We start from the raw sequence: 26,275 nt of genomic DNA, 5'->3' as shown, positions 1-26,275 counted from the left end.
TTGAGAAATAACTACTTTTTTCTATTTTATTTTAACAGTTTCCTTCAGTGTGTGAAAAAATAAAACTAACAGTGTATGACTGGTGAGTTAAAAAATGGACTTGTGTCTAATTCAAAATTAAAGAATTAAATATTTGGATATTAAGGAACATTACCCTAGATCATCTAACTCGTACATTTCGGCATTTTCTTTTTTGCCAGAGGGAAGGAATAAACTGTTCTTGGAACTGGATGCTTTCTTTTCAACATAATACTAGTGTTGTTGCATAAAAGCTTTAAATCTCTTAGTTCAACAGCTCATAAACAAAGAGAGAATAAATTACCCAAAAATGCCACAAAATGAGGAACTTAATACTATTAGGCCATCCAAAATAGGCCTCAGAAATGGAGTCAACCATTTCTTGGGAAGAATCACTAAAACATTTTTTTATTATTCTTAGAAAGGAAAAATGGACAGAGCTACCTTTTTGAATGCAGGAAATTATTTGGAAGGTTCCGATGGAATTATTACTAGACCACCCTCCATTCTTGGGTATGTTCTAGTTTGATGGGGCATTCAACTGTAGCCTTTAGCTCCCTGAGAGTGGAAATGGCAGATATCATCATTGTCCTCATGTGTTTATTACGTTGGCTACTGTTTTTTGAGCACTACCAAGTGTCAGTGCTGTGCCTCACGCCTTGCCTACCTCATTCCAGTTAGTCTTTGGAGTAACCCTATTGAATAGGGACTTCTATTGTTAGTTTATTTTCCAGATGGAGACGCTGAAGCTCAGAGAGGTCAGGTAACTTGCCCACAGTCACTCAGATAGTCAGTCGGGCCTCCTACTGTCTGGCCTTAGTTTTTCCATTAGCCAAATGTATTTGACTTTCATGTTAATACCCTCTGGGCACTATGGCAACAAGGCAGTGTGGGAGGAGGAAAGTAGGCTTTGTTTTGTTCAGTTAATTAATTTGTTCAGTTACTTGAGAGCCTTGAAAGGACCCGAGGACAGAATGTCCTTTCCAGTGAGTGTGAGCTAGTTTTAAGGCACTTATGGCCCTCAGATGGCATTTTGAAGATACTTCAAGAGCCTTGGGAGCCCTCAGGAGTGTGGGTTTGAACCCTGCGTAGCTCAGGTGACCATCTGGCTGTAGGCTCTGCTGTGGGCTTAGTGCTGACGGAGCCATCTCAGAGTGGCCTGCGATGGCTGTGAATGTAGGGTTTGTCTTGACCTAGCCTGCCCTTTCCAAAGCGACTGTGTGGGTTAGGATGCCCAGAGGGACCCTGTTTAACTGGGGGACTCTTGGATCCGGATCTTAGGTTACATACTCTGTAGGATGTTTGCACAATACCTTGAGTGAAAGCTAAAGGATTCTTTAAATTAACCCTTCTGGTTGGAGAGAAAAATACAAGCTCTCATGCCAACTGTGTTTAATTAGTCACTTTCTATAACCTAATATTATTGTATACTATATATTGTATTATATACTATATATTGTATTATATATAATATACAGAATGAGGCAAAAATAGGTTTGTGAAACATAGAGTTTATTCTTGTACTATTATCTATTAATTATAGCATTTCTTTTTAATGCAATAAAACAACTGTTAACCTATCTTTGCCTGATCTTATATATCACATATCATATTACTATAATATAAAATATCATACTTTAGTATAATGTTTCCTCCCTACCATGAAGTTTAGGGGTCCTAAACTTCAGAGTGGTGAAGTTAAAAGTATTCTAGTATTCTCTCTATACTAGATAGAATAAAGAGGAGGCGGAGTTAAATAGAGAGGATGTTATAAATATAAACCTTATTTTTTACACCTACTGTGTGTTCAGCCAGAGACTCATGAGTTAGGCTCATAGACTAAGGTACTCACAAAAATATACACAAAGTTATACATACTTAGAGTGGGCAAATTTGACCCTACCATATAGATAATAAGATTCAGGTTCCAGGAAAGCAACTGTAGTCAGAAAAAAAAAAAAGGCATTGCTCACACAGTAGTGCTCAATAAATATTTGAATTGAATTGGAAAGGACCCTTAGATGTTATAGTTGAGCCCATTGTAGTTGTTAAACCATTATGGTATTGAATAATTAGTATGAACATGATAAAATAAGGTATGTACTTATTCTATATAGTACAGTTATATTACACTCATTTGTAATGTGCCTAATTGATTCATTCATTTTATGACCAAAGTATTGAATGTGCCCATAGGCAAATCTCATAACCTCTTTTTTTTTAACTTTTTATTTACCTCTTGTTCAAGTACAGTTTTCTTTCTTGTATTCCCAGCCCTGCCCCCCACCCCAGTGCTCCCAAACCTCCCTCCCATCTCCCCCCCCACCTTAGTTATTGTCCATGTGCCCTTTATGCTTGTTCATGTGAGTCCTTCCCCTTTTCCCCTGTGATTCTCTCCCATCTCCCAAATCTCATAACCTCTTTAAAAATTGCAGTTTCCATAACAAAAATTAGTTGTGCGACTAGATCAGTGTTTCTTAAAGGATGTTTGAATGACCATTTGCATCACAATCAATTAGGAAATATATTGGGTTGGCCAAAAATTTATTTAGTTTCTTTCTTACAATGGTTCTAGTAGTGCTTAGTTGTCTAACTTCATTTGAAACAATTTTGTGAGGCTGTATTGTGACAGCTGTCATATCAGTGTGCATTTAAAGAAAAGTTTATTAAAATTGGTGAATTTGGGGGTAGCCATTTTAATATTGAGAATGAAAAAAAATATGCAACATTTTCAATGTGTTATGTTTTATTATTTCAAAGGTAAAAACACAACTGAAATGCAAAAAAAGATTTGTCCAGTGTATGGAGAAGGTATTGTGACTGATGGAACTTGTTAAAAGTAGTTTGTGAAGTTTCTTGGTAGCAATGACATTTTGGCCAAATAATTCTTTGCTGTGGGCCTGTCTTATGCATTGGAAGATGTTTAGCAGCACCCCTAATCCCTATACCCACTAGAAGCCAATAGCAGGAGATAGCCAACTTACTCAAAATACCCAAATCAATAAAGTTATTGGTGCCCTGACTGGTGTAGCTCAGCAGATTGAGTGTGGGCTGCAAGCCAAAGGGTTGCTAGTTTGATTCCCAGTCAGGGCACATGCCTGGGTTGCAGGCCAGGTCCCCAGGAGGGAGCATGGAGAGGCAACGGATATCTCTCACACACTGATGTTTCTCTCCCTCTCTTTCTCCCTCCCTTCCTTTCTCTATAAAAATAAATAAATAAAATCTTTAAAATATATATCTATATAAAGTTATTGGTGAGAATGAAAAATATGTCTTTTATAGAAAAAACTACACAGACTTTTGGCCAACCCAACACTTGTTATAAATGCAGATTTGTTCTTCTCCCTGCTTTTAGTGAATCAACAGCTTGAATAGGAGATGAGAATGGGGGGTTTCCAGGTGATTTTTTAATTGTGAGTGCAGTAAAGCTTGAGGCCCACTGGACAGGGTGGTTTCTGAGGTTGAAGGTCTTTTCCAACTCTGTCGTACTGTTGTTGAACTGAAGATACATCCTCTTAGGTAGAGGCTATAACCTGTTTTTTTACACAGGGACCGTCTTACCAAAAATGACATCGTTGGAACAACGTATCTTCACCTTTCGAAAATTGCTGCCTCTGGTGGGGAAGTGGAAGGTAAGTCACGCAGCACAGCTGACATAGGACAGGGTGCAGAACTTCCGGAAAAAGAATGAACTGGGGTAGCCACCTTGCAATGGATGTGGCTTCTGAAGAGCCAAATGTGATGAGCCAGCTTAGTGAACCATTTCAGAGATGTTTTCGTGATGACCAGCAAAATAAGTAATTGGTAATTAGTAATTAAAGCAACTAACAGTTCGAAGATTTTAGCTTTCTGGATTCCATCCAAAAATTCTCTCCCAGTAGCTGTTCTATAAATTTTTCAGTGTTAATACAGAGAGTGCTTAACACCTTATTTTTTATAGCAGTGTGGAAACAATTCTACCATAATATTCCCTTTCTTAATTGACTCCCCTGGCAGGGACAAGGAGGTCAAATGATGATGAACCGTGAAATTTCTGCTCCCTAAGATAATGTGTATTTTGTTTTCATGCTAACAGTCATCGATAACCAATACACTTTTTATTGTTTTCCATACTGAGAACTAACTGCCTATATCTGGAATTATGGTTCTGTGCATATGTCAGAGATTATAATAGGGAATGAAGGAGAAAAATTAAGATTGTAAGAGAAAAAAATAATGGAATACATTAAAAGTAGCATTTTATTTTTTGTTGCCTAAATAAAAATAATAGCAATTATTTGTAATTGCTAATTGATCAAGCATATTGTGTAAAGTGAGAGAATTTGAGACATGATCTTATCTTGGGAAACCTGAAAGGCCTCTCATCCTCATCTTGTTCAAGAGAGGACTTTATTTTTTTTTAATATTGTTAAACTGAGTAATAGATAGCATGACTAAGAATCTGGAAGATAATAGGGATGTGGTGAAGAAGCTATAGAATTCCTCTCTCAAGAAGAAAAAAAAGGCAATTAGAAATTCTGAGAAAAACAAAGAGCTGAACAAAGAAGGTGTAGTCCAATTATAAAGTCATATGTGGCATTTTTTTAAGCAAATGGTAGAAGTTAAGAAAGAGATTTCATCTGAACATTGTCCACTGAGTGGCATAGGGGACCGTGTTGCTGAACAGTAACAAAGGAAATGTAACTGCAACTCTCCTTTTCTCTGCAGAGAACAATTTTTATGTGGTTGTTAATTTTTATTTTTTATTAAGCCCATAGTCAAAACTCTAAACAGAGTGTAACTTCCATCGCCCATGACAATGTAAAAGTGAAAGTTCAGAAGGTAGAGATTAGGAGTGAAAGAAGGAAGAAGGAGGGAAAACGTAGGTGGGTTTATAGCCTCTCCTGATCAAGTGAGGAATTCAAATATAAAGACTGGATGGAATCATTGGTTAGATAAAGCTCTGTTAATTATTAAATTCATTCATCATTAGCAAGAAGTTATAATAATTACCTAAAGATAATTGTTCAAGAAATATTGAAGCAAGCATTTTCTTAGTGGCATGGTAGTAATAGCCATTCATCCATCAAAAACAGAGACTGTTACAGTTTCAGCCACTGTCTCTGAGGTCTTTTCTCCTCGCAAGCCCTGCGGACCTTTGGACCTTGTCTCAAATCACATCGAGCAGCAGGGCATCTCCCCAAAGGAAACAAATAATGAACGTAAAATACAGGCCTTTGCTTATGCGAATACAAAGTGCATTAATTTATACTTTCTGGCATTGGTCCCAACTAAGCCAGACATAAGCCAAGGAAATATTTTATTAAAAACATGAAATGTTGGCACCATCACCAGGCCTTTTTGGGGTGAGGAGCTGACTCTTCCCAGACACCGGGTGGCCCTGAGACTGGAGAGCTTGGCTTATCTCATGTTGTCACAAAGGATGGAACCACTTTGTATTTAACCAGTGAGATTTGTGTGAATTACAGGAGGGGCTTGTAGCTTGGGTCTGAATTCGGGATTTTTCTGTTGTTGCTAAACCACTTACCTGGCACTGGGTTTGGTTCACGTTTTCAATGTCTCTTTTATAATGCTGGGTTTCTTTTGTTGTTAACCAATTGTATTTTTACTATGTAGATTTCTCATCTTCGGGATCTGGGGCTGCGCCATATACAGGTTTATGCTTTGTAATTTTGTCTTCTAAATCTTCCTATTTACCATTGTCTTACTAAGATTTTATCAGTTGGTTGCTTTTAGAGCCTTTTTTTTTTTACCCTGTGCTGCCCTAAAATAATGTTTGTGTTAGTGCTGTGTGGTTGTGCTGCGTCACTAACCTTGAAACAAGTGTGCTAACCCGGCACTGCTACACGTCCGTCTCGTAGCTGCAAACCATCCTAGTTGGCTTCATTGCAAATAACCGTTTGTGAGATACAACTTTTTTTGTTATTGTTTGTATTCAGTACTTTGAGATAGGGGACACTAAATCAGTTGTTTGAAATGTATGAAATAACTTTCCCCCACTTTCAACATGGCTCTCTAGGTTGAAAGATACTGTTTTCCACTTTGTACCTTGAAGGTCTTCCTCTTCCAAATATGAGGGATTGTAACCTGTGCTTTGGTTTTTCACGCTCTCGCCATTCTTTGCAAGTTTGCACAATACTTTCACACTTGACCATCACGACTCTCTCAAGGCAGATGTAGTTCCCCTAACAGATGAGGCTGCTGAGGTTTCAAGAGGTTTCCCTTCTATCGAAGCCATGCAGCTCTTACATTTCCCGTATTTCCCACAATCTCCTTTGACCCCTGCTATTTTCTAACATTGCCCTGAGTGCCCCTCACTGGGGAGTACTCTGGCTAAGACCAGATAGCGGAAATAAGGAGCATATTCGTTGTTCCTCAGAGACACAGTGTAGTGAATGGGGACTTCATATTGCTTATAAAGATCCTATGGTGCTATAACTATAGGCAGTTCACTGTCACATGTACACATTTTAAGTCTCTTGCATATTTTAACTTGAGACTAAATGACATTTTGAGGGGGACAAAGTTAATCTGTTATAGATCACTTAAATGACTTTCCAAAATAATATCATATTTACCCCAATTGCCAATGACATATTTAATATGGTGACAATTATAAACTTGCAAAAAATGTGAAGATCATCTTGAAAGGCTTTTTATGCTTTTATTTGAATAACATCTTTTTTGAAAGAATAACACATTTACTTGAACTGTCCCCAGATATTTCTAGTTTAACATTTTATAGCAGTAAGGCAGGGGAAACATGGCCTGTCTCACAAGTGCCTGTAACTTCCACTAACACAACTAACTCACCACGCGGAGGAAAACAGTTGCACCCAGCTAACTAATAACTAATGTTTATTCCAACAGATTAAGTATTAAACTGCCTAGAATCTAATGATGATGTTCTCTCTCAGCAAATACAGGAGAGACAGAGGTGGGCTTTATCCCCACATTTGGACCTTGTTACCTAAACCTTTATGGAAGCCCCAGAGAGTACACCGGATTCCCAGACCCCTATGATGAGCTAAATGCTGGGAAGGTTAGTGTCTCCATTAAGGTTTGTTATTGCTGAGCACTGTTAATGGGATTCCTTCTTATGGTGGTTGTAATTAAGTCTCACATTTAGGAGAGACTTCCTCCACATACACACACATACATAGGCCTACCACATAACTGATTAAGTGTTGAAGGATAGAAGTCTCACGCTCCTCAAGTCTTAGAATACAAGAATAACGCCCTGGCTGGTGTGGCTCAGTGGGTGGGGCATTGACAATCCTGCAAATGGACAGGTCTCTCGTTCGATTCCCTGCCAGGCACCCGGTTGCCACCAGATGGAGGCGTGCAAGAGGCAGCCTATTTTCTTCCCTCTCTTTCTCCCTCCCTTCTCCTCACTCTAAAAATAAATAAATAAAATCTATTAAAAAAAGAATGGGAAAGGATCCTGGAGGTCATCTGACTTGGTCATTGCCAATGCCTAGCACGCACATCCCCTACTCCTACACACTCCTGCACTTAGAACAGGTGTCAGGAATCAGTGCTGGCTCTCTTTGCTAATAAGCAAATGTGCTGCCTCAGAATTCCGTTCAATGCCATGTACTAGGAATTTACCAAATTTTTGGAGGTGACATGCCTGATGAACTCTTTGCTACCTCTGACCTGATCCATCCTCTTTATTCCGTCTATGAGGACATGGAGGCCCAGAGATAGGAAGTGATCTTTCTAGTACATTAGAAGCTGAAGAATGTCTTTTAGTTAGCTCTGAAACCTAGAAAGGAACTGAGATTGAAAGGAAAGGCCCAAGAAAAATGAGGGCAGAGGACGGGCTGTGGGGGTGGGAGATCTCCCTTCCTCACCAGAAGATTCTGTTGACAACGTTGCTGGGTATGGGGGTGGGGTTGGGGTGGGGGCATGGGTGTCTGATATTCATCTTCACACAGCTGCACCCAGAACATCTTTCTCCTTTACTTCCTGGACACTGTGAGGCTTGCCATGGTTACCAACAGGGCGGCCTTTCTAAGATCTCTTTCAGTCCTGACTCCCCTGGCTCTCTTTGGGATGCCCCCTGAAGTCATTGGCTATTTTTTCAGATATCAAACCTAAATCCAACTAAGAGAGTTACTGACTGGTTCATTTTTGAGGTTCGGGCTATGGAAGGAAATGCTTTTTGTAGCTGGATTAGCCGTGGTGGAGAGACCGTTTTTTTTGGCTGCTATTTGTGCCTGGAGGAATAATCTTGTGTTGTTGCCTTTCAGGGAGAAGGAGTTGCCTACAGAGGCAGAATCTTGGTGGAACTGAGCACTTTTCTTGAAAAGACACCGCCAGATAAGAAGCTTCAGCCCATTTCAAACGATGACCTGCTGGTTGTTGAGGTAAATGTTGGAGTGCGAATGATGCTTAGTGCAGAAAAGGGTGTTTCAAAGGTGCGGTGGTGGGCTGGCTGGGTCTGGCCTGCCTGAGCCACCAGGCCTAAAGGGGACATCCAGGGACTGAAGAGTGAGCTGTGGCAGAGTTGGAGAGAGGCCTGAGTCACAGCGAGTGCCTTTCAGTGCCCTCTGATCTTCCTACAACAGCCTGCTGGGGGGCGCTGAGACTTGTTTCATCACCAGGTGTTAGCCATAGGTAGTAGACAGAGTGAAGATGGCAAGTTGGGCAATTTTCTTTGACATGCAGTCTCCTTGACCCTTAATGTTCTATGCCACGTTGGCTCACAGCCACCTTCAAGAACAACAGTGTTACCTGCTCCCCTTTATCCTGCTTGACAAAAATCACCCCTTCCCTAAATTCACTTCTGAAACTCCACCCTATACCAACTCCATCTACAAAGTACAGTGTGTTTATCCAGAGAGTCCCAAGGCCCTAAAACGGAAGGAACACCCATCTGTGTCCAACAGACTGTCCAAATTAAGACTGTAATTTACACGCCTTAACTTTGTGACAGGCAGTTATGCCTCAAGTCTCCTAAAAGGCGTGGGGGTAGGGGGCGCAGGGGCTAAGGAAAGCTAAGGCTCCAGACTCCCCTAAGTGGTGTTGATTGTTCCTTCTTTCTTTCTGCCCCTTGTGTCCTGAGGGCGCAGGGGAAGTGGGAAGGAGCTGGGGGGAAGGGCAGAGTTCTCAAGTGCACTATTCCTGGACAGCTTGCTTTGGGGCAGGAAAGGAGATGGTAGGGGTGCCCCTCTTGCAGTCTGGACCTGCAGAGTGGTCCAAGGAATGGCTCCATCCTGAGCAACTTGCTCACAGTGTGTACCCACTCTTTTGGGGGGTGTAGTGATGGTCAGAAGCCTGAATTAGTGTCTCAGAGGCCAGAACCTCTCAGGTGAGGGTCCTATCAGGGTTTCTGCAGGTGACTCAGGTTATTCGTGGGGAAATCCAGAGATTTCCAATGGAATCCCGGCCCCGTGGAGGTGTGCAGGCAGAGCCAAGCAGCTGCAGGCAGCACCCGTGCCCCTCACACACCATCCCTGCGCCCTGCAGCCCCTGCATTAACGGATGGCTCCATTAACTGATCACTTTTTTTCTTGGCCCTGACTCAGCCCCAAATTATGTTTTACATTTTTGCTCCTTCCCTTCTCTGATACCATCCAAATTTACAAAAAAAGGAAGTTATTCTGTGTATGTAAGTTCTGACTAATACAAATAATTTCCCACTTTGTTATTTTCATACGACAATTCAAACCAAATTCAGAATTTCCAACAACATTCCTGAACCATGGATAGTTTAGGAGCCTTAGTTGTGGGGTGTTAAGGGGACTCCTAACAAGTGACGAGGTTCCCCCAGCCCCTCTCTACCAAAGTTACAGTGGACTAAGGTAGGGATGCTTTTAAATTCATGATATTGGCAGAATCTTGGGAAGTGGGGCCCAGATATAAGTATATTTTAAAGCTCTTCAGGTGATCCAACATGCAGCTAAGGTTACTAACCAATGCTTCAGAAAGGCTTCCAAAAAATATCGTGACTCAGAAGGGTTTCTGAAGAAATCCTGCTAGAGGTTTCAGTTATACCATGTTGAAAATTTCTTTAACCAAAATTGAGATTTTGTACCCGTGGGATGTCCTAGGGTGTCAGACATTCGTAAAAGTTAAAGATATTGAAGAAGTTAAGAATAGAATCACTGTATGATCCAGCGATCCACTGGATCCACTGCTGTGCAGACACCTGGAAGGACCAAGAGCAGAGACTCAGACCGACACCTGTGCTCCCTGTTCGTATTAGTTTTGTTCACAGTAGGCAGGAGGTGGAAGCCACACCCACGAGTCCGTTGACAGAGGATGGATACACAAAATGTGGCGTATGCACACTGTTAAATTAATTAAACAAAGAGGCCATTAGACTGAGGTGGCCCTAATGCCTCAGCCCCCTGTATAAGCAAGCAAAGCCTAAGCCTGTAAATGCCTCAAAGTTAGGACATGGAGACCAAAAAGCAGTGAATCACAAATAGCCGATGAGGCCTTTCCAAAGAATGCAGCCACTTAAGCTGCGACCAGTTGAATGATTTCCTTGCCTGCCTTCCTCATGTGCTCTGTGAAACCTTCCCCTTTCTCCTCTCAGTAGAGCCCTCCTAACCCCTTCTGGCTTGTTGCTGCCTGATTCCAATAGATGTTGGATAAAATAAACTTAAAAATGTTGATATGCCTCGGTTTACCTTTTAACAGTACAATGCAGTGTTCAGTCTTAGAAAGGAAGAAAATTCTGATACATGCTACAATACGGCTAAGCCCTGAGGTCATTATGCTAAGTCACAAGAGGACAAATTGTGTTTGATTTCACTTACATGAGGTACCCAGAGTGGTGAAACTCGCAGACACAGAAAGTAGGTGGGAATGGGGAGTTGGCATATGATGGGTACAGAGTTTCAGTTTTTAAGTCAGAAAGAAGTCTGTGGGTAAATGGTGGCGAAATGTAGCAGAAAATGTGAATGTACTGAGTGCCCCGGAATTGTACACTTAAAAATGGGTGAGATGAATGAATTTTACGTTATGTGTGTTCTACCCCGTAAAATAAACTTCAGAACAGTTGTCTGAGTACTTCTCTAAATGGATGACCACATTCTTGCATCATACAGGTCAGAAGACCCAGCCGTGATTGTGATTCATGTTATAGAATAAAGGCTGTGGTATGGATGCGTAAGGAAGGGAAGAAAAATCAGTTATTAAATATCCTGTAAGAATCAAGTCATTTTTATTAGCCTCCCAGAAGTGAGAGTTACTACTCCTTTACTGTTTAGATAATGGTACACAATTAGCAGCAAGGCAGCAATGGAAAAAAACAAAAAAAAAATACAACACCAAAAAAGTCATCGTATGCCAGAGTTTGATAGCCACATGGCCTCCAAATCTAAAGTTGAAAGACTACACACCTGGGAGTTCCTTCTCTAGAGGCTTTTGAACTAAACTTACTATGGTGAGAAATTTGTCGTGCAGTTTGAATATTGGCACTCATGGGTCTTATGAGTTCACCAGCAGAGCACATAGCCAATTGGGCTGCACCATGGTAACCACTGATGTTCTCACTGCCAAGCTGGGCCAGTGTATGCAGAGACTGGGCATACCAACGGGGGTCCCGGACAAACTCTGGATGTGGACGGTATTAAATGGCAGAATGCCTAGGACATAATCAAGTACAGCAATTTAAACCATTGTATTGCTGCTCTGTTTGACTGAAGAATGCAAAGTAGGGATATGATCCACAAAGAAGAAAAAAAGTAAGAAAAATAAGTAAGAAAGGGTTTGGGACCGGATTTGGATTGAAGAGATTTTATGTGCTCAAGTGAAGGGAAATTTCAAGAACTTCTGGTCATGTCTCCTAGACTGATAAATACTCAATGTGGTCATTGTCGGCCGTAAGTTCAATTCCCTCACACGTACATACACTCAGTAAACCAGTAACTGAAAGAAAGAAGGAAGGAAGGAAGGGGAAGAGGAAGGTGGTTTGATGTTTATTTCAGAACAATAAATTCACCTAATTTCATTTATTTTTAAATTTGACATTCAAAGTTTTTATTGTCTCTGATTAGGAAACTAATACTTAAACAGTTCAGACGATAAAAAATGTAAAACTTAGTAAAGTTACCATAATCTTTTTATATGCCCCACCATTACTGTTAACAATTTGATTTTTATTAATCCAGACTTTCTTCATGCATATGCCAATATTAAATACATATTGGCTTTGCCTAGTGCGGCTCACTGGATTGAGCGCTGGCCTGTGAACTGAAAGGTCGCTGGTTGATTCCTAGTCAGGGCATGACTATGTGCCTGAGTTGTGGGCCAGGTCCCGGGTTGGGGGCATGTGAGAGACAGCCAACAGATTGATGTTTCTCTCCCTCTCTTTCTCCCTCCTTCCCCCTCTCTCTAAAAATAGAGTCTTTAAAATATATATCGATGGGTTCATTTTTAAATACCTGTTTTCCATATTTGCCCATATGGATCCACCTAAATATTTTATAAACTTTCATTCCTTTATATGGTTGTAGCACAATGTGTTTGACCAGGAGCCTATCAATAGATATTTGTGTTGCTTGCATTTTTTCCTCTATTTCAATCACTGCTGCAGCGAACATTCTATCTTGGCCCACTTGTATGAGTACAAGGTTATCAACCGCTAGATTCAAGAACATTCTTCACTGGGCTTAATTCAACACTAATTATAATGTTTAGAATTATATTCTCTAGAAATCTACATGTAAATTAGAGCAAAGGGAGTTTCTATGAACCTTGTGTCTGCTTGTACTTTACAGAAATATCAGCGGCGGCGAAAGTACAGCCTGTGTGCCGTGTTCCACTCAGCCACCATGTTGCAAGATGTTGGCGAGGCCATTCAGTTTGAAGTCAGCATCGGGAACTACGGCAACAAGTTTGACTCCACCTGTAAACCTCTGGCATCAACCACTCAGTACAGCCGTGCCATATTTGATGGTAAGACTGACATTCTGTCTTGTATACATTTAGAGTGGGCGCACCACAGGGCAAGGAACGTGCCGGGCCTTCTGCCTCTGGCAGCCGTTATCTCCAGTATATGCTTAGTGGGGGGCGGGGAGGTCGAATGGGGAAGAGAGGTGACTGGAGCTCAGGCACCTTCAAGACTAGTCAAACCAAAGAAGCCACGTGTCCGGTGTCAGGGGCTGGACCCGCACGCCCCATCCCACGCCCAAATTGGACACTGGATCTGCTTTGTACAGTCACAAGATGGCAACTTGCTGAACCCTGAGCTGCCTGAAGGCATCTCCTGCCTCTTCCCACCTCTGCCCTCCCAGGCCCCCGTCATGCAGACTAAGTAGTTGAAGCCTACAGGACTCGGGCTCGGGGCCTGGAAAATCCAGCTTCTGGCCTTGGCTGTCACTCCCCAGCACCATGCCCTTAGCCACCTCCCTGAATTCTAACCCTCCGTTTCTTCATCTTCTTCACAGTTGCTGTGAGAATTATGCGGCCGTATTTGAGCAAAGATAGATGAGAAACAGTCCCTGCATTTACGGAGCTTACACTCTAGGGCATAAAATAAATGATAATAGAGGACAGGGTATGAGAATGCTCTCTTAAAAAATATTGACAAATGATTTAAGAGTACAGAGAAGGGAGGGAGAAATTCCGATAAAATGTTCCAACAGTGTCATATAGTTTTGACTTAAATTTTGTAAAGCAGTGTTGAATAGAAAATGTGACAGAAAATGTCAGCTATTAATTCTTAATCACTCTAAGGTTCTAAGTAATACCAAAACCCATGTATCCAGCTAAAGCTTTTAAAAAACAGAAAAATTTTTTCTTGCCCCACTTCTAACAAAATATTCATTTAGAACCGCAGTTTTCAGGGACAAACACATGCGCTTTAATGTGCAGTGCTCTCTGTGTTTTCTGCTTCTATGTTCTGTCATCATCAGTGATGTTCAGACACATGACCCTGAACCACAAAAAATCCTGAAGATTATTTTGTGTGGTTTACTTGGGTATTCTAGAGAGGTTTCCAAAACTGGCTGAATGAATAAGAACGGTCTCTCTCCCTCTCAGTTGCTTAAATGAATGAAATTAAAGAACCCAACCACCCTAGATCATTTCCCAAGTGTACAATTAAACAGTAGCCCAGTTTGCACATCTCTTTAATCAACATGTTTGTTTGAAGTGTCCAGTGTTCACTGACCCTCCGTGTTCCACACCAGGGAACTACTATTACTACCTGCCGTGGTCCCACACAAAGCCAGTCGTTACCCTGACTTCGTATTGGGAGGATATTAGTCATCGCCTGGATGCGGTAAACACTCTCCTAGTCATGGCAGAACGGCTGGTAAGTTTATCTTTGCTCCATTTTCTCTTCACCAGACAAAGTGAATTACATAGTAGTTAGGATGCAGCCTAGGCCACCATAACACAAGACCTCAGAAGAGAGTTGTGTGTCAGATAAAAACAGTTTCTTTAGTTACAGCAGAGGTAGGTGATGCAAGGCCGGTGTGGAGCCTCAGTGGTGTTGGGGACCCAGGCTCTTTCCCTCTTGTTGCTCTGCCATCACGAAAGAGTTGTCATTGTCTGAGGAAGGGGAGAGGACAGGGAGAAGATGACACAGTTCTTTCCTTTGAAGGGAAAGACCCAGAAGCCACACGCTTGATTCATCATGTTCACTTTCCATGGGCCAGAATTGAGTCATATAACCACATCTCACCACAAGGAAGTTGGGGAATGCAGGCTGTGTCTGGGCTGGCATGTGGCCAGATAATAGTTCTTTTATTATGGAATAGGGAGGTGGATATTGAAGGGGGGGCAGCAACTCACAGTGTCTGCCACGATTTGTCTGTGCATATGTGTGGAGCATGGTTCATTCCGATAAAAATGTGCAAGGCTTAGAGCTTTGCTGTTAAAGCAGTAAAAATCTCTACCATGGGAAGAGGCGGGCTCAGAGAAACCAGAGCCTGTTGCTGAAGACTAGAGGACCTCTCCTCCTCTGGAGGGTGGGGTTCACAGTGGTGTCTGTAATCATCCATCCAGTTGACATTGATGAGGGGAAAGGGAACGTGTTTGGGATAAAGATACTAAGTTACTTCTCTCAAGTATCTGTATAAAATCCATCTGGTATTGGGTTTATTTTTTTTTTAAGATTTTATTTATTTATTTATTTTTAGAGGGGAAGGAGAGAGGGAGAGAAACATCAATGTATGGTTGCCTTTCGTGCGTTCCCTGCTGGGAGTTGGCCTACAGGGAACTGGCCTGCAACCCAGGCATGTGCCCTGACTGGGAATTGAACTGCGATCCTCTGGTTCACAGGCCTGTGCTCAATCCACTGAGCTACACCAGCCAGGGCCTGGTATTGGGGTTTTGATTTTCAAATTTTTCTAAGATTCAACCTCTGTCAGGGCTGGAGCAAGACATGTGGGGGTCCTGAAATATACCTAATCGAAGACTCCATGGGAAAATCTAAAAATATTGTTTTATGGTATAAAGATAATATTAAAGCAGAATTTTAGATTGAATACACAGTGTAGTGGTATCAATTCCCAATCCCTCATGTCAAGGGGATTGGTGGAGAATTGATCATACCTCTATTCTAGTTATGTTTTAAGCGTGAAGGGGAGCAGAGTTTGCTACCCCAAAACTCGCCTCTTTGGGGTGTTGATTGTTTGGGCTGGTTAATTTTAAGAAGCAGTGGACTTGGGAGAAGCTCTGAAACCCAAACCCAAGTAGAAGTTTCCCTTTAGGAGAAAACATTTACACTTGTGAGGGAGTCTCCCTCCGTGAGGGCGCTTCCCTCCCAGCACTCAGGCTTGCCTTCCCTGTGCGCAAGGCCTGGGCTTCCGTCTGCAAGACAGTCTGACCCTTGTTTTGGTGCCTTTCCTGGTGACCCACCATAACTGACTCTCCACCCTCAGCATCTTCTTTCTTCTTTAGCTGAAGGTGGCGTTTCAGGTGATGTCTTCCATCATTTTGGAGAGTTACTCAGTGTTCCTGGCTCTCATACATGTATACAGGAGGTATACATGTTAAGAAAGTTTAATGTGTTTGTCTCCTGCTAACCTGTCTCATGTTAATTTGGTTATTAGTCCTGCCAGAAGAACCTTGAAGGGTAGAGGAGGATTTTTCCTCCCTGACAGGTTTTTGGTGTTTCCCCCCTATATTTCTTATCAGCTTTCTCCATTGACCGAAGTGTTCTAACTCCGTGCTAATCAGGACAGAAGGTGACTTCCCATGGTTAGGACTTTTGGTAATCACAGTGTGTGTTCTCTCAACCTGTCTGTTGGCAGACACTCAAGGTGACATAGTGTGTTCTGGGCTTATCCTGTGCTGTCCCTGCCCCAGCCTCGGGATCACCACTTCTCTAGGGAGCCCTGGGTCCTGGTAGTGGGGATGGCATGTGAAAAACTAGAGTGCTCACTACTACCTCAGATGTCATTGCTTCCAGGCCTTCTAAGTGGACAAACTTATACACATACACACATGTGTAAGCACACACACATATATTTACTTCTGTGTCTGTCAATAAACTAAAACCAATGAGTTTAAAGGATAACTCTAATTCCATTGCCAATGCCTCAGGCTTTACTCTAACCTTCCCCGTTTCTAGGTTTAGAACTTCCTTCTCCAACAGCGAGAAATGTGGCTTTCATTGCCCTCAACTTACTTAGTCATTCGTTCAGTCCTAAAATCCGAAGATAGAACCATTGTTTAAAAAAAGCCTCATTAGAGTTTGATATGTTTATGATTTCTTCTTTCCTTTAAACTGAGTCAAAATATTGTGACAAAAAGTTACTTTGGTTAGTTCCGTCATGTTAGTCATATGAAATACAGTTAGGTCATTTGTTTCTATTTTATATTCTATTTTTGGGTTCTTCCCCCCACTTTTGTTGGTGTTATTTTACTGCTTTTTGAACACATAAAATATTTACATTGTTTTGTTGATACCAGAAACCTCTGAACCTGTAAGAATTTTTATGGGTTTATTTGCACCAAACTGATGCAATTGCTAAGAAAAATCTCAATGGATTAGGAAAATGGTCCAGAGAATGTCAGTTTTGCACCTTATTTTATACATTAGAATCAAAAGAGGAGGAATAAGGAGTGACTTGAAACTCATTTTTCAAGTGAATGAGAAATGGTAGTAGATTGGGGAGGCTGCAGGAAGCGAAAGGGAGGAGTGGAACTCTGAGACTGGGCAAAAAGTGAGATGAGGAGACAAATACTTTACACTGGTGGGCACAGGATCATTAACAATGAACGTTTATAGTACAGAGGTGGAATGAGGAAAAAGAAGTTAATAATGAGGGGTTCTGTGTTCTTGTGTTCCGGGAGATAGTGCCCAGAGGGGTCTGAAAAGGGGGATTACTTTGACATTAGACAGGCCAGTTAAGGTAAAGATTGACCTTTGTCAAGGAAGCTGCCAGCCTAGGATGTACCATCCACCATGACCTACTTGTTGTTAGGAAGTGTTAATTTCAGAACAGCCCTTGTGGTTCCTTTAGGTCTCTGAGTTCATAAGACCACCATGCGGGCCTCCCCTGAGCTGGTCAGTTTTAGTATCTGACCACTTCTTTGTCCACAGTTTCAAAGGTCAAAGCTATATGAAAAGGTCATCCTCTTACCTAAGCATATCAGTGTTGACTGTATTTTGAAGAAAAATAAATAGTGATAAGCTATGTTGAGCATTATTAAAAGTAAAAAAAATGGTTTTTCTGTTTGTGTTTTTTTAATTGAAAAGTTAAACCTTTACGGGGTATAATGGCATAATGCACAATTACCAACTATTCCTTCTTTTTCCAAATTCTTCAGCAATCAAACATAGAAGCTCTAAAATCAGGGATACAAGGTAAAATTCCCGCAAACCAGTTGGCTGAAATATGGTTGAAGCTGATCGATGACGTTATAGAAGACACAAGGTATACTGATTTTGTGTATCTCAGAATTCCCAGCCATGCTTCCTTCCCTTAAGCAGTAAGACTAGAAGAGCCTCTAAAATTGTCTCTAGTGTTCGCCTGAAAAATGAACTTGAACTAGTCAAGCTTCTCAAAAGGCGGTCCCTGGGAGGGGTTTCTGAATCACCACCAGGAAAAGCTCCGCTTTCCGAGTTGGTGCCAACTCAGAAGCGGCCCAGACAGGCTGAGAGGCCCAGCTCCAGGGAGCAACTCCAGCCCAGCCCCAGCGAGGGGTGGGGGAGGTGAGGAGGGCTCAGGGCTGTGCCTCTGCCTCCCATCCACCTCCAGAAAAGGTGACTCCCGGATCCCACAGAGAGTGGGACCTGGGGAAAGGGTATCAGTGTTAGTTGGCATTCAGTACATTGTTTGTAATTCCAGCACATTTCAGAAACAGCCTTTTTACTTACTCTTTTACTGCCCAGTCAACACTCTGGCCAAGCCTTCTTGAGATAAAACCAGTGGGTTTGACTTGTGCCAGAGAACATTTCCTAACTGTGACTTGGGGAACCAGCTCAGATCTCTGGGTATTTGGAAACCAGAGGGGGAAGTGATTCATCCCAAACTCATTTTACATATTGGCTAATAAAGCAGGGGACAGGGAAGTTCCAAAAGAAAAGCATATTGAATACTTCTCACAAGCAGCAAGAACCAGATACTTTTCCCCATTCTGGGCTACTGCCCTAAGTCTCCTGGTCTTCTTGTGCCTTCTAGCGGCGTAAGCAGGCAACTGACGTGCCGCTGAGATGAAAGGACTGCGGGGCACCTGTTCATATGCAGAGAATCTCAGTCAGGGTCCTAAGAGGTCATCTCTTCCAGTCTCCGTATTTTATAGATGAGAAAACAGGTGCAAGGAGGTGAAATGATGCATCTGATGCCCAGAGGGCAACTCCTCTTCCCTCTGCTTGGTTCACACCGTCAAGATCTAATTACTGAAAGCGTCACCTGGGCCTCTGTATATATGTTTATGCCTCCAAGAATCATTTTTGGGATGTAACCCTTCCCATGCATTGTCGTAATTACTAATGCAAGCAAACAGAAACATTGGGTGGTACCTTTCATGTATAAAATGTGAATTTTAGGGTTTGCTGAGGAAAATATAGAAATATCTATTTTCACTGTTCCTGAAAAATCAAATTCGTGTGAATTGTTTCTTGAAGAATTAAAGTGGAATCTCTTACACTTCATGTAACAGGACATTTGTGTTTAAGAGAAGTCGTGCTACGATTTTCTTCGTTTAAGAAGCTGGGTGAAATTCAAACCAGTGGAAGTTCTAGGTAGAGACACTGTGCGGAGAACTTTTTGGAATTGGTGACAACCTCACCCTGCGTCACCGCCAGCTCCCATGGTGACAGGGAAGCCCTGGCAGAAGGAGGCCATGGCCCCAGCTCAGCTGGTCCAGACTTCTCATTTTGAATGGGAATGTGGCCTGCACAATTTCCCTACATGAGAGGTTAAGAGGTTCTTAACCTCTTGGGAACTCTTGAGCTCCTTTGAATGACAAGCAGACTATGACAGGAAGAAGACAACGATGAGATGATGGTGGCAACATTATTCAGACTTTATTGAGATCTTGGAACTAGTAAATAGTGGAGCCAGGATTTGTACCCGGATAGTTGGCTCCAAAGCCTGTGTTCTTCATCATTACGCCTCACTGCATGTCAACACAAAGGCACACTTAAAGGTTCCAGGGATTCACAGACCTCTGGAGGCCCACTCACAGAGGACCTGGGGTATGGGGTCCCTAAGTTAAGGTCTCTGTGACTGAATGGTCTCTAATGTCACTCCTTGGTTTTGTGGGTCCATACAATGATTGTAGGAAGCAAAGGAAGAGAAGGCCATTGCTCCCAGCTGCCGCTGCTGTGTCCGTCTTCTCTCCAGTGAATCCATGGGCCTTGGGTCAAACTCAAAGAGTTGCTTTGAGATCTTACTGCTCTGCATTCTTCCTGAGAGTGAGGAGAGTCTTAGCTGGCGCACCTGATCAAGCAATGCCAGATACAAATCTACGGCAATTTAAACCTGCTCACGCTGTGGAGTCTGTTAGAAACTGGTGCGGTTTGAATGATGGCAACCAAATACAAAAGACTCTGACTGTTTTGAAGCCTAAAAAGCAATTCTGCAAACTCTGTATCATTTTTTGTGTCTGCTATTGTTTTGTGTTGTTTTTTAGATACACATTGCCTGTCGTGGAGGGAAAAGCTAATGTCACGGTTCTAGACACTCAGATCCGAAAGCTGCGGTCCAGATCTCTCTCCCAGATTCAGGAAGCAGCAGTGAGGATGAGGTCTGAGGCCACAGAGGTGAAGTCCACGCTGGGGGAAATCGAGGACTGGCTCGATAAATTAATGCAACTGACAGAAGAGGTAGGATTTTTAAATTACACGAATATCACTTGATTTGAAAGAAGGATTCTGTGGAATGGTGCAAGGCTGGAGATAGTAGTGGGAAAATCTGGTACATTACCTTGGATATTGACCAGATCTGATGGATGATGAAATCGAGGAGTTATTGGGCTAATGGGTAATGGGGTGAATGTCACTGAAGTCAGGGAAGAAGAGGAAATTTTGAGTTGGTTGTCCTGGAAAGGTCTTCAGAGTCAACAAATTATTATCATAATTGTAATACAGTCAGAGTATTTCAAGTAGAGTGATAATGTAGCCTTGATGGATTAAATGCCATCTTTTGTTAGCATTGGGAAGACTTTGCTTTGAATCCGGATCTACCATGTACAACCTTGGACAAAGTATTGAAACCCTCTCAGCTTCAGTTTTCCCATATGAAAAATGGACATAAATGTAGTGCTCACTTCCCAGCATTGTTTTGTAAAGATTACAGAGAATGATGAGTGTAAAGGGCTTATCACAGTGCAGGGCACCCAGAGAGTGCTGGCTACCTTTTGACTCCCATTAACCTTTGCAGACCAGAAGAACGGGGGAGTAGAGGACCCCTCCTACTGACCTTCAGAGGCTGGGGGGCGGGGGGACTAATAGTAAACAGAAATAGTAAATTTGAAAAAACATACGTTCATTACAGATCACTTTTATTTTCTACTTTCTGTGCTTTGGTGCTTTTAAATTTTCTGTAGTGAACTTGTATCACCTTTATATTTTTAAAAAATTGGTTTTTAAAAATTAAGTGAGGATTTCAGATTTGGCAAATACTGAAAAACATATGACACCTGTCACCCTGTGACTGCTGCTGATGCCTTTCGTCAAATGATGGCGAGATGAGAGGGAGTATTTTCTGAAATATCTGTCAGAGCCCATTGAGTAGGTGGGGCTCCTGGCACGTGAAGCGCCCCCCTCACCCCTTTCCTCTCTGCCCTTGGGCCAGCCACAGCCTGCTGCCAGCCCTGTGGGCTCACAGTGAGGTTCTAGGAGATGTGAGATTCAGGAATGTGGGACAGACAGCCCTTAACACAGTGTTTGTTTGCCCAGTGGAGCCCCGAGAGTTCAGCCTGCAAGTCCCTTTGCATTTGGACTAACTCCAGCGTTGCTTCCTTTTCTACCCACTCCCGTGACCAGCCGCAGAACAGTATGCCTGACGTTATTATCTGGATGATCCGCGGAGAGAAAAGACTGGCCTATGCGCGCATCCCTGCACATCAGGTTTTATACTCCACCAGCGGGGAGAATGCATGTGGGAAATACTGCGGGAAAATCCAGACCATCTTTCTGAAGGTGTGGCTTCATCACTGTGTAATGTGAACTAGTTGAATGCAAAACCCACATCCCTGAGAAGTGAGAGGTTTTCTTAGGCTCCGCCGAGAAAGAAATGCCAATCAGCCATAAAATAGGCAATAAAGAGCTTTATTGGGGTTTGTGCACCCAGGTGAGGTTCCCCGGTCTGCAGGATGAGGCCGTGGAAGTCCCACCCAAGCAGGGAATGTCGTGGGGTTTTATTTTCGTTGGCTCCCCGTGGGAGCTGGGGATTGGTGCCCTCTGAACAAAGCAGCAATACAGCATTGATGGTCTCTTCCTCGGACTCAGGTTACTGTGAGGATGTCCGTCTTGGCAGAGCCCAGCCAGGGCTTCCTCCTATCCCGGCCCACCCTAACAAGAAGGGGCTGCTTTATTATAATATGCCAGTCACTGAATGGCTAGGGCACCCGTGATCACTTCCAGCCCATTCTGGCCATTCCTTTGGGGCCGTAATCCCAAAGGAACCCAGAGAGTGCTGGGTACCTTCTGACTCCCGTTAACCTTTGCAGACCAGAAGAACAGGGGAGTAGAGGACCCCTCCTACTGACCTTCAGAGGCTGGGGGGCCAGGGGACTAATTTAATAGTAAACAGAAATAGTAAATTTGAAAAAACACACGTTCATTACAGATCACTTTTATTTTCTACTTTCTGTGCTTTGGTGCTTTTAAATTTTCTGTAGTGAACTTGTATCACCTTTATATTTTTAAAAAATTGGTTTTTAAAAATTAAGTGAGGATTTCAGATTTGGCAAATACTGGAAAACATATGACACCTGTCACCCTGTGACTGCTGCTGATGCCTTTCGTCAAATGATGGCGAGATAAGAGGGAGTATAAGAGGGACCACTCGCAGAGAGTGGTCCGAGGTTTGCTGACATTCGATCAAGGACTCTGGGAGAGGCCTTTGTGGCACTGATGGTAACATGGCATTGTGAGGGCATTGTGAGGGCTTTGCGTTCTGGCATGAATTTTCCACTAATGTCTAGAGCCTCGTGCAAAGCAATGCCTTTCTTCCCTTCCCTTCTAGGGAGTGATTGGAAGGGGGTGGGGAGGAAAGAAGAAAATCACGTAGGTAGTCCATAGAATCTATTCCATAACCTGATGGGCCCTTAAATTGAAAACTTTTGAGAATTATTCATACTTCAGGGCAGGAATTTGGGACATTTGTAGAGTCATTGGATACTTTAAGCACCTGATAAAACTGCCGGCACTCTCCTGCAGAGGAATGAATGTGCATCTCACATGCATCCAGAATTTTGCATATGATTCAGGAGCTTCCCAGAACCCGCAAGTCCAACCCAGGATCCTGGAGTAAGAACTGCTCTCTGTGTGCACGGGCAAAACCCAAGGAGGCCCTGGGGCTGGAAGCAGGGATCAGAATAGTCCCCTCTTGCACGTTTAGCATCCCTCTGCATGGCCGACCCCATCTGAGTGCTTTGGATTTGGGAGGAAGGAATACAGAGTAAGAGAAAAAATAGCAGTCAGGGGAGTGTTCTCTTAAAACAAGGAGACATCTGCTAACTTTTAATAAATGTATTCATTGCTCTGTAATCAGGAGGGTGAAAATAGAACCAGAGTGATTATCTTCCTTCAAGTACCTCTTGTTGGGATAAATTTTACTTAAGATAGAACCACAATTATAATTGACCTCAGCAGTTGGTGGAAGCAAACTGATTAATAAATAAAATTTCACAGGAGGTGGGAGAGGAGGCAGGGTGGTTTTCTCTGTGTTAGATTTTAGAACTCAGTGGATAAATAGCAAAGTGCTTGTAAGAGGATGTTTTATGTATTTATTGATTTTGTTAATACTCATTATCTAGTTTAGAGAATTATTTAATTCAGTGGGGTTCTTTTTGGTCTTGGGACCCCTTTCCACAAAATAATAATAATAATAATAATAATTTGACAAAAGTTGTGGGAAGACCCCAGAGGGCTTTTGTTTATGTGGGCTATATCTATTAATATTTACTGTAATGGAAATTAAAACTGAGACATTGAAAAATATTTATTCATTTTAAAATAATAATAAACCCATTGCCTGTTAATGTAACTTGCATGTTTTTATAAAATATAACTATATTTTCTTTAAAAATCAGAGAGCAAAGTGATACTGTCTTAAATTTTTGCAAACCCCTTTAGTGTCTATCCTCACAGAAATGTAACTGGATTCTTGTATCTGCTTCTACATTTATTCTGATGGAATAAGTTGTTTGGATGAAGGATATAAAGAGAATCTGACCTCATCTAAGTATGTGGTTTAAAAAGGGAGGGAACTTTTCCAGATAATTGTGATACTCATCTCTGATACAGCACCAAACTCAAGTGGTAGCTTTAGAAAGGTTAATTGCAATGTGGAATCGGAAACCACATCAGTGAACTTCGTACTGTCTGCTACATTTAGATCCAGTGTCTATCCTGTACTTTGAATGATGCTTTAATCCATGCATGCACGGTTTTGTAACAGACACTGACCATTTGGAAAATACTGGTTTACTGAGTTATGCTGATCTCCCTGATATTGACATCATCGTATAATATCAAAAAGTCACATCCATCAGTATCACTTATAAGAAGGGCCTTTATGTGTTGGGAAGTGATCACATTCATGTGACAGTACAAGTTTCCCCAAATTCTTATTTTTCCTTGAAAATCTAAATTTTATCATTGGCAATAAAATACAGTCCAGTTGTTGTCCTGGACATAACAAGGCTCGCTTTGTGTAGGTTCAAGAAAACATCTGCCCCAAACCCACATTTGTTTGTCAATCACTGTTTCAAGTAAGAAAGGTATTTCTTTTTTTTTAAAGGCTAATTCAGCTCAGCAATTGCACAAGCTTTCTTTCAAGACATACATTTATTAATACGCGCACTTTGCGTGTACTTCCCATTTCATCACGTGAGATCTGAGAAAGCTGTCCTCACTGATCGTGATTTCATACCATTAGTATTTTTACTGCTTTATCAAGGAACTTCTTAAATAATGCTGGCGTTTTCTTTTCTTGTGGGGGGTGCTGAAGAAAACCGTTACTGCCGGTGCAGTTTGGCATCACCACCTTGGTTCCTGCCACCACGTCTGGCTTTCACACCAGCAATTCCAGTGCCAATACAGTGAAAAGGACGGGTGACATCCTAGCATGATCAGGAGAGTAGATTTGGCCCACTGCTGACCTAAGGTCTCAGGGACAAACGGGTCTGCGGATCAGTTAGAGGACCGTTCACGGCTGTAGCTCATGTTTTCATCTCTGCTGTAGGGTCTTTTGGAAATATTTTAACTGTGTAAACATGCCATTGGACCAGTGAGAGTGATGATTCGATGCTGGGTCTGCTTTTGGCTTGAACTTAATGTCCCAGCCCATGCTGTGCCCACCGTAATGTATCACGTTATTGTGCATCCCACAGTACCCACAGGATAAGAGCAATGGACTGAAGGTGCCCGTGCAGTTGCGGGTGAACATCTGGCTGGGCTTAAGTGCTGTCGAGAAGAAGTTCAATAGCTTCGCAGAAGGAACGTTCACCGTCTTTGCTGAAATGGTACCTTTAATGTCATCACTCTCTTTTCCTCTGTGTGTGTGTGCGTGTGTGTGTGTGTGTGTGTGTGTGTGTGAAGAGGTATGCTTACTTTTCATCCTTAGGGGAGACATTCATATACCTAAACCACCTGCCTAACCCCAGTTCTGAACCTGAGGGGATAGGGAGAGACTGACTTGGGGTTTTCTTGTCAACACTGGGACACAGCAGAGCGATTCACACTCAGACAACCCAGGAGTGAGGGCAGTGGAGAGGTGCAGAGCTTGAGGGCCCACCTGGGGCCAGGAGCCTTTAAGTCACAGCAGCCCCCTTTCTCATTGAGGGGGGTGCTCAGGTGGGCTTGCCCGAGGGCAAAGAAAATGCTTCCTGAACATTTCGAAGACCCTAGAGATAATCTGTGCAACCTTTGCCGAGTTAAAAGTACCTGAGTTATTAAAAGTCTCATTACACTGAAACCAATAAAAATAATTTTTACAAACTTCACAGCTAAAAGCAGAGTTATTTGGATTTGCTTTATATACTATTTTTAACTCAAAGTGCTTATCACTATAAATTTATTAGATGTATTTAGTGGGTCTCTTCTGATGATTTTTGGATGAGCTCTGTTCTTCTACAGATGGGCCTTTATGCTCAAGTAAATGAAGGGAGACTATTTTCTTTGTGGCTAAGTCATGTATGTTTCCTGCTGCCTGACATTATACCTGACGGCTGCTTCAGGACTGGGGTTCTGATCTGTTGGCTAGGCAAGAAACCCATGGCCATCTTCTGTTTTTACTCTATTTTTTTAAAGATTTTATTTATTTATCTTTAGAGGGGAAGGGAAGGAAAGAAGGACAGAAATATCAATGTATGGTTGCCCCTCATGAGTCCCCCGCCGGGAACTGGCCCGCAACCCAGGCATGTGCCCTGACTGGGAATTGAACCTCAATCGTGTGGTTCGCAAGCCCACACTCAATCCACAGAGCCACACCAGCCAGGGCTGTTTTTACTCTATTCATTTAGCAGTGCCTGACACATAAATATTTATTGAATGAATAAATAAATACATGATAACAAAATCTATCCATCCATCCATCCATCTATCTATCTATATCCATCCATCAATCTATTCATCCATCCATAGATCCATTCATCCATCCATCTATAC

At 42.3% G+C, this 26,275-nt stretch overlaps 1 protein-coding gene across 4 annotated transcripts in view; it reads left to right on the top strand.

Annotated features, from left to right (window-relative positions):
• Window positions 1-26,275, top strand: part of MYOF (myoferlin) — a 146,250-nt gene that overhangs the window by 66,591 nt on the left and 53,384 nt on the right. For 2 of the 4 annotated variants that reach the window (XM_037047370.1, XM_037047372.1), the window contains exons 15-25: window positions 39-82; window positions 3,568-3,650; window positions 5,635-5,673; window positions 6,936-7,060; window positions 8,274-8,390; window positions 12,756-12,933; window positions 14,169-14,293; window positions 17,761-17,867; window positions 20,071-20,263; window positions 21,425-21,580; window positions 25,000-25,131. In XM_037047370.1, the coding sequence (XP_036903265.1) occupies window positions 39-82; window positions 3,568-3,650; window positions 5,635-5,673; window positions 6,936-7,060; window positions 8,274-8,390; window positions 12,756-12,933; window positions 14,169-14,293; window positions 17,761-17,867; window positions 20,071-20,263; window positions 21,425-21,580; window positions 25,000-25,131 (1,299 nt within the window). The remainder of the gene's footprint in view (window positions 1-38; window positions 83-3,567; window positions 3,651-5,634; window positions 5,674-6,935; window positions 7,061-8,273; window positions 8,391-12,755; window positions 12,934-14,168; window positions 14,294-17,760; window positions 17,868-20,070; window positions 20,264-21,424; window positions 21,581-24,999; window positions 25,132-26,275) is intronic. The other 2 variants (XM_037047371.1, XM_037047373.1) reach the window with 1 other exon arrangement.

Source organism: Sturnira hondurensis, unplaced genomic scaffold (assembly GCF_014824575.4).
Source record: "Sturnira hondurensis isolate 20B ecotype Veracruz unplaced genomic scaffold, ASM1482457v3 Scaffold0005563, whole genome shotgun sequence".
NCBI classification, from domain to species: domain Eukaryota; kingdom Metazoa; phylum Chordata; class Mammalia; order Chiroptera; family Phyllostomidae; genus Sturnira; species Sturnira hondurensis.
The sequence above is the reverse complement of the archived record's forward strand: the minus strand, read 5'-3'. Positions and strand labels throughout refer to the sequence as shown.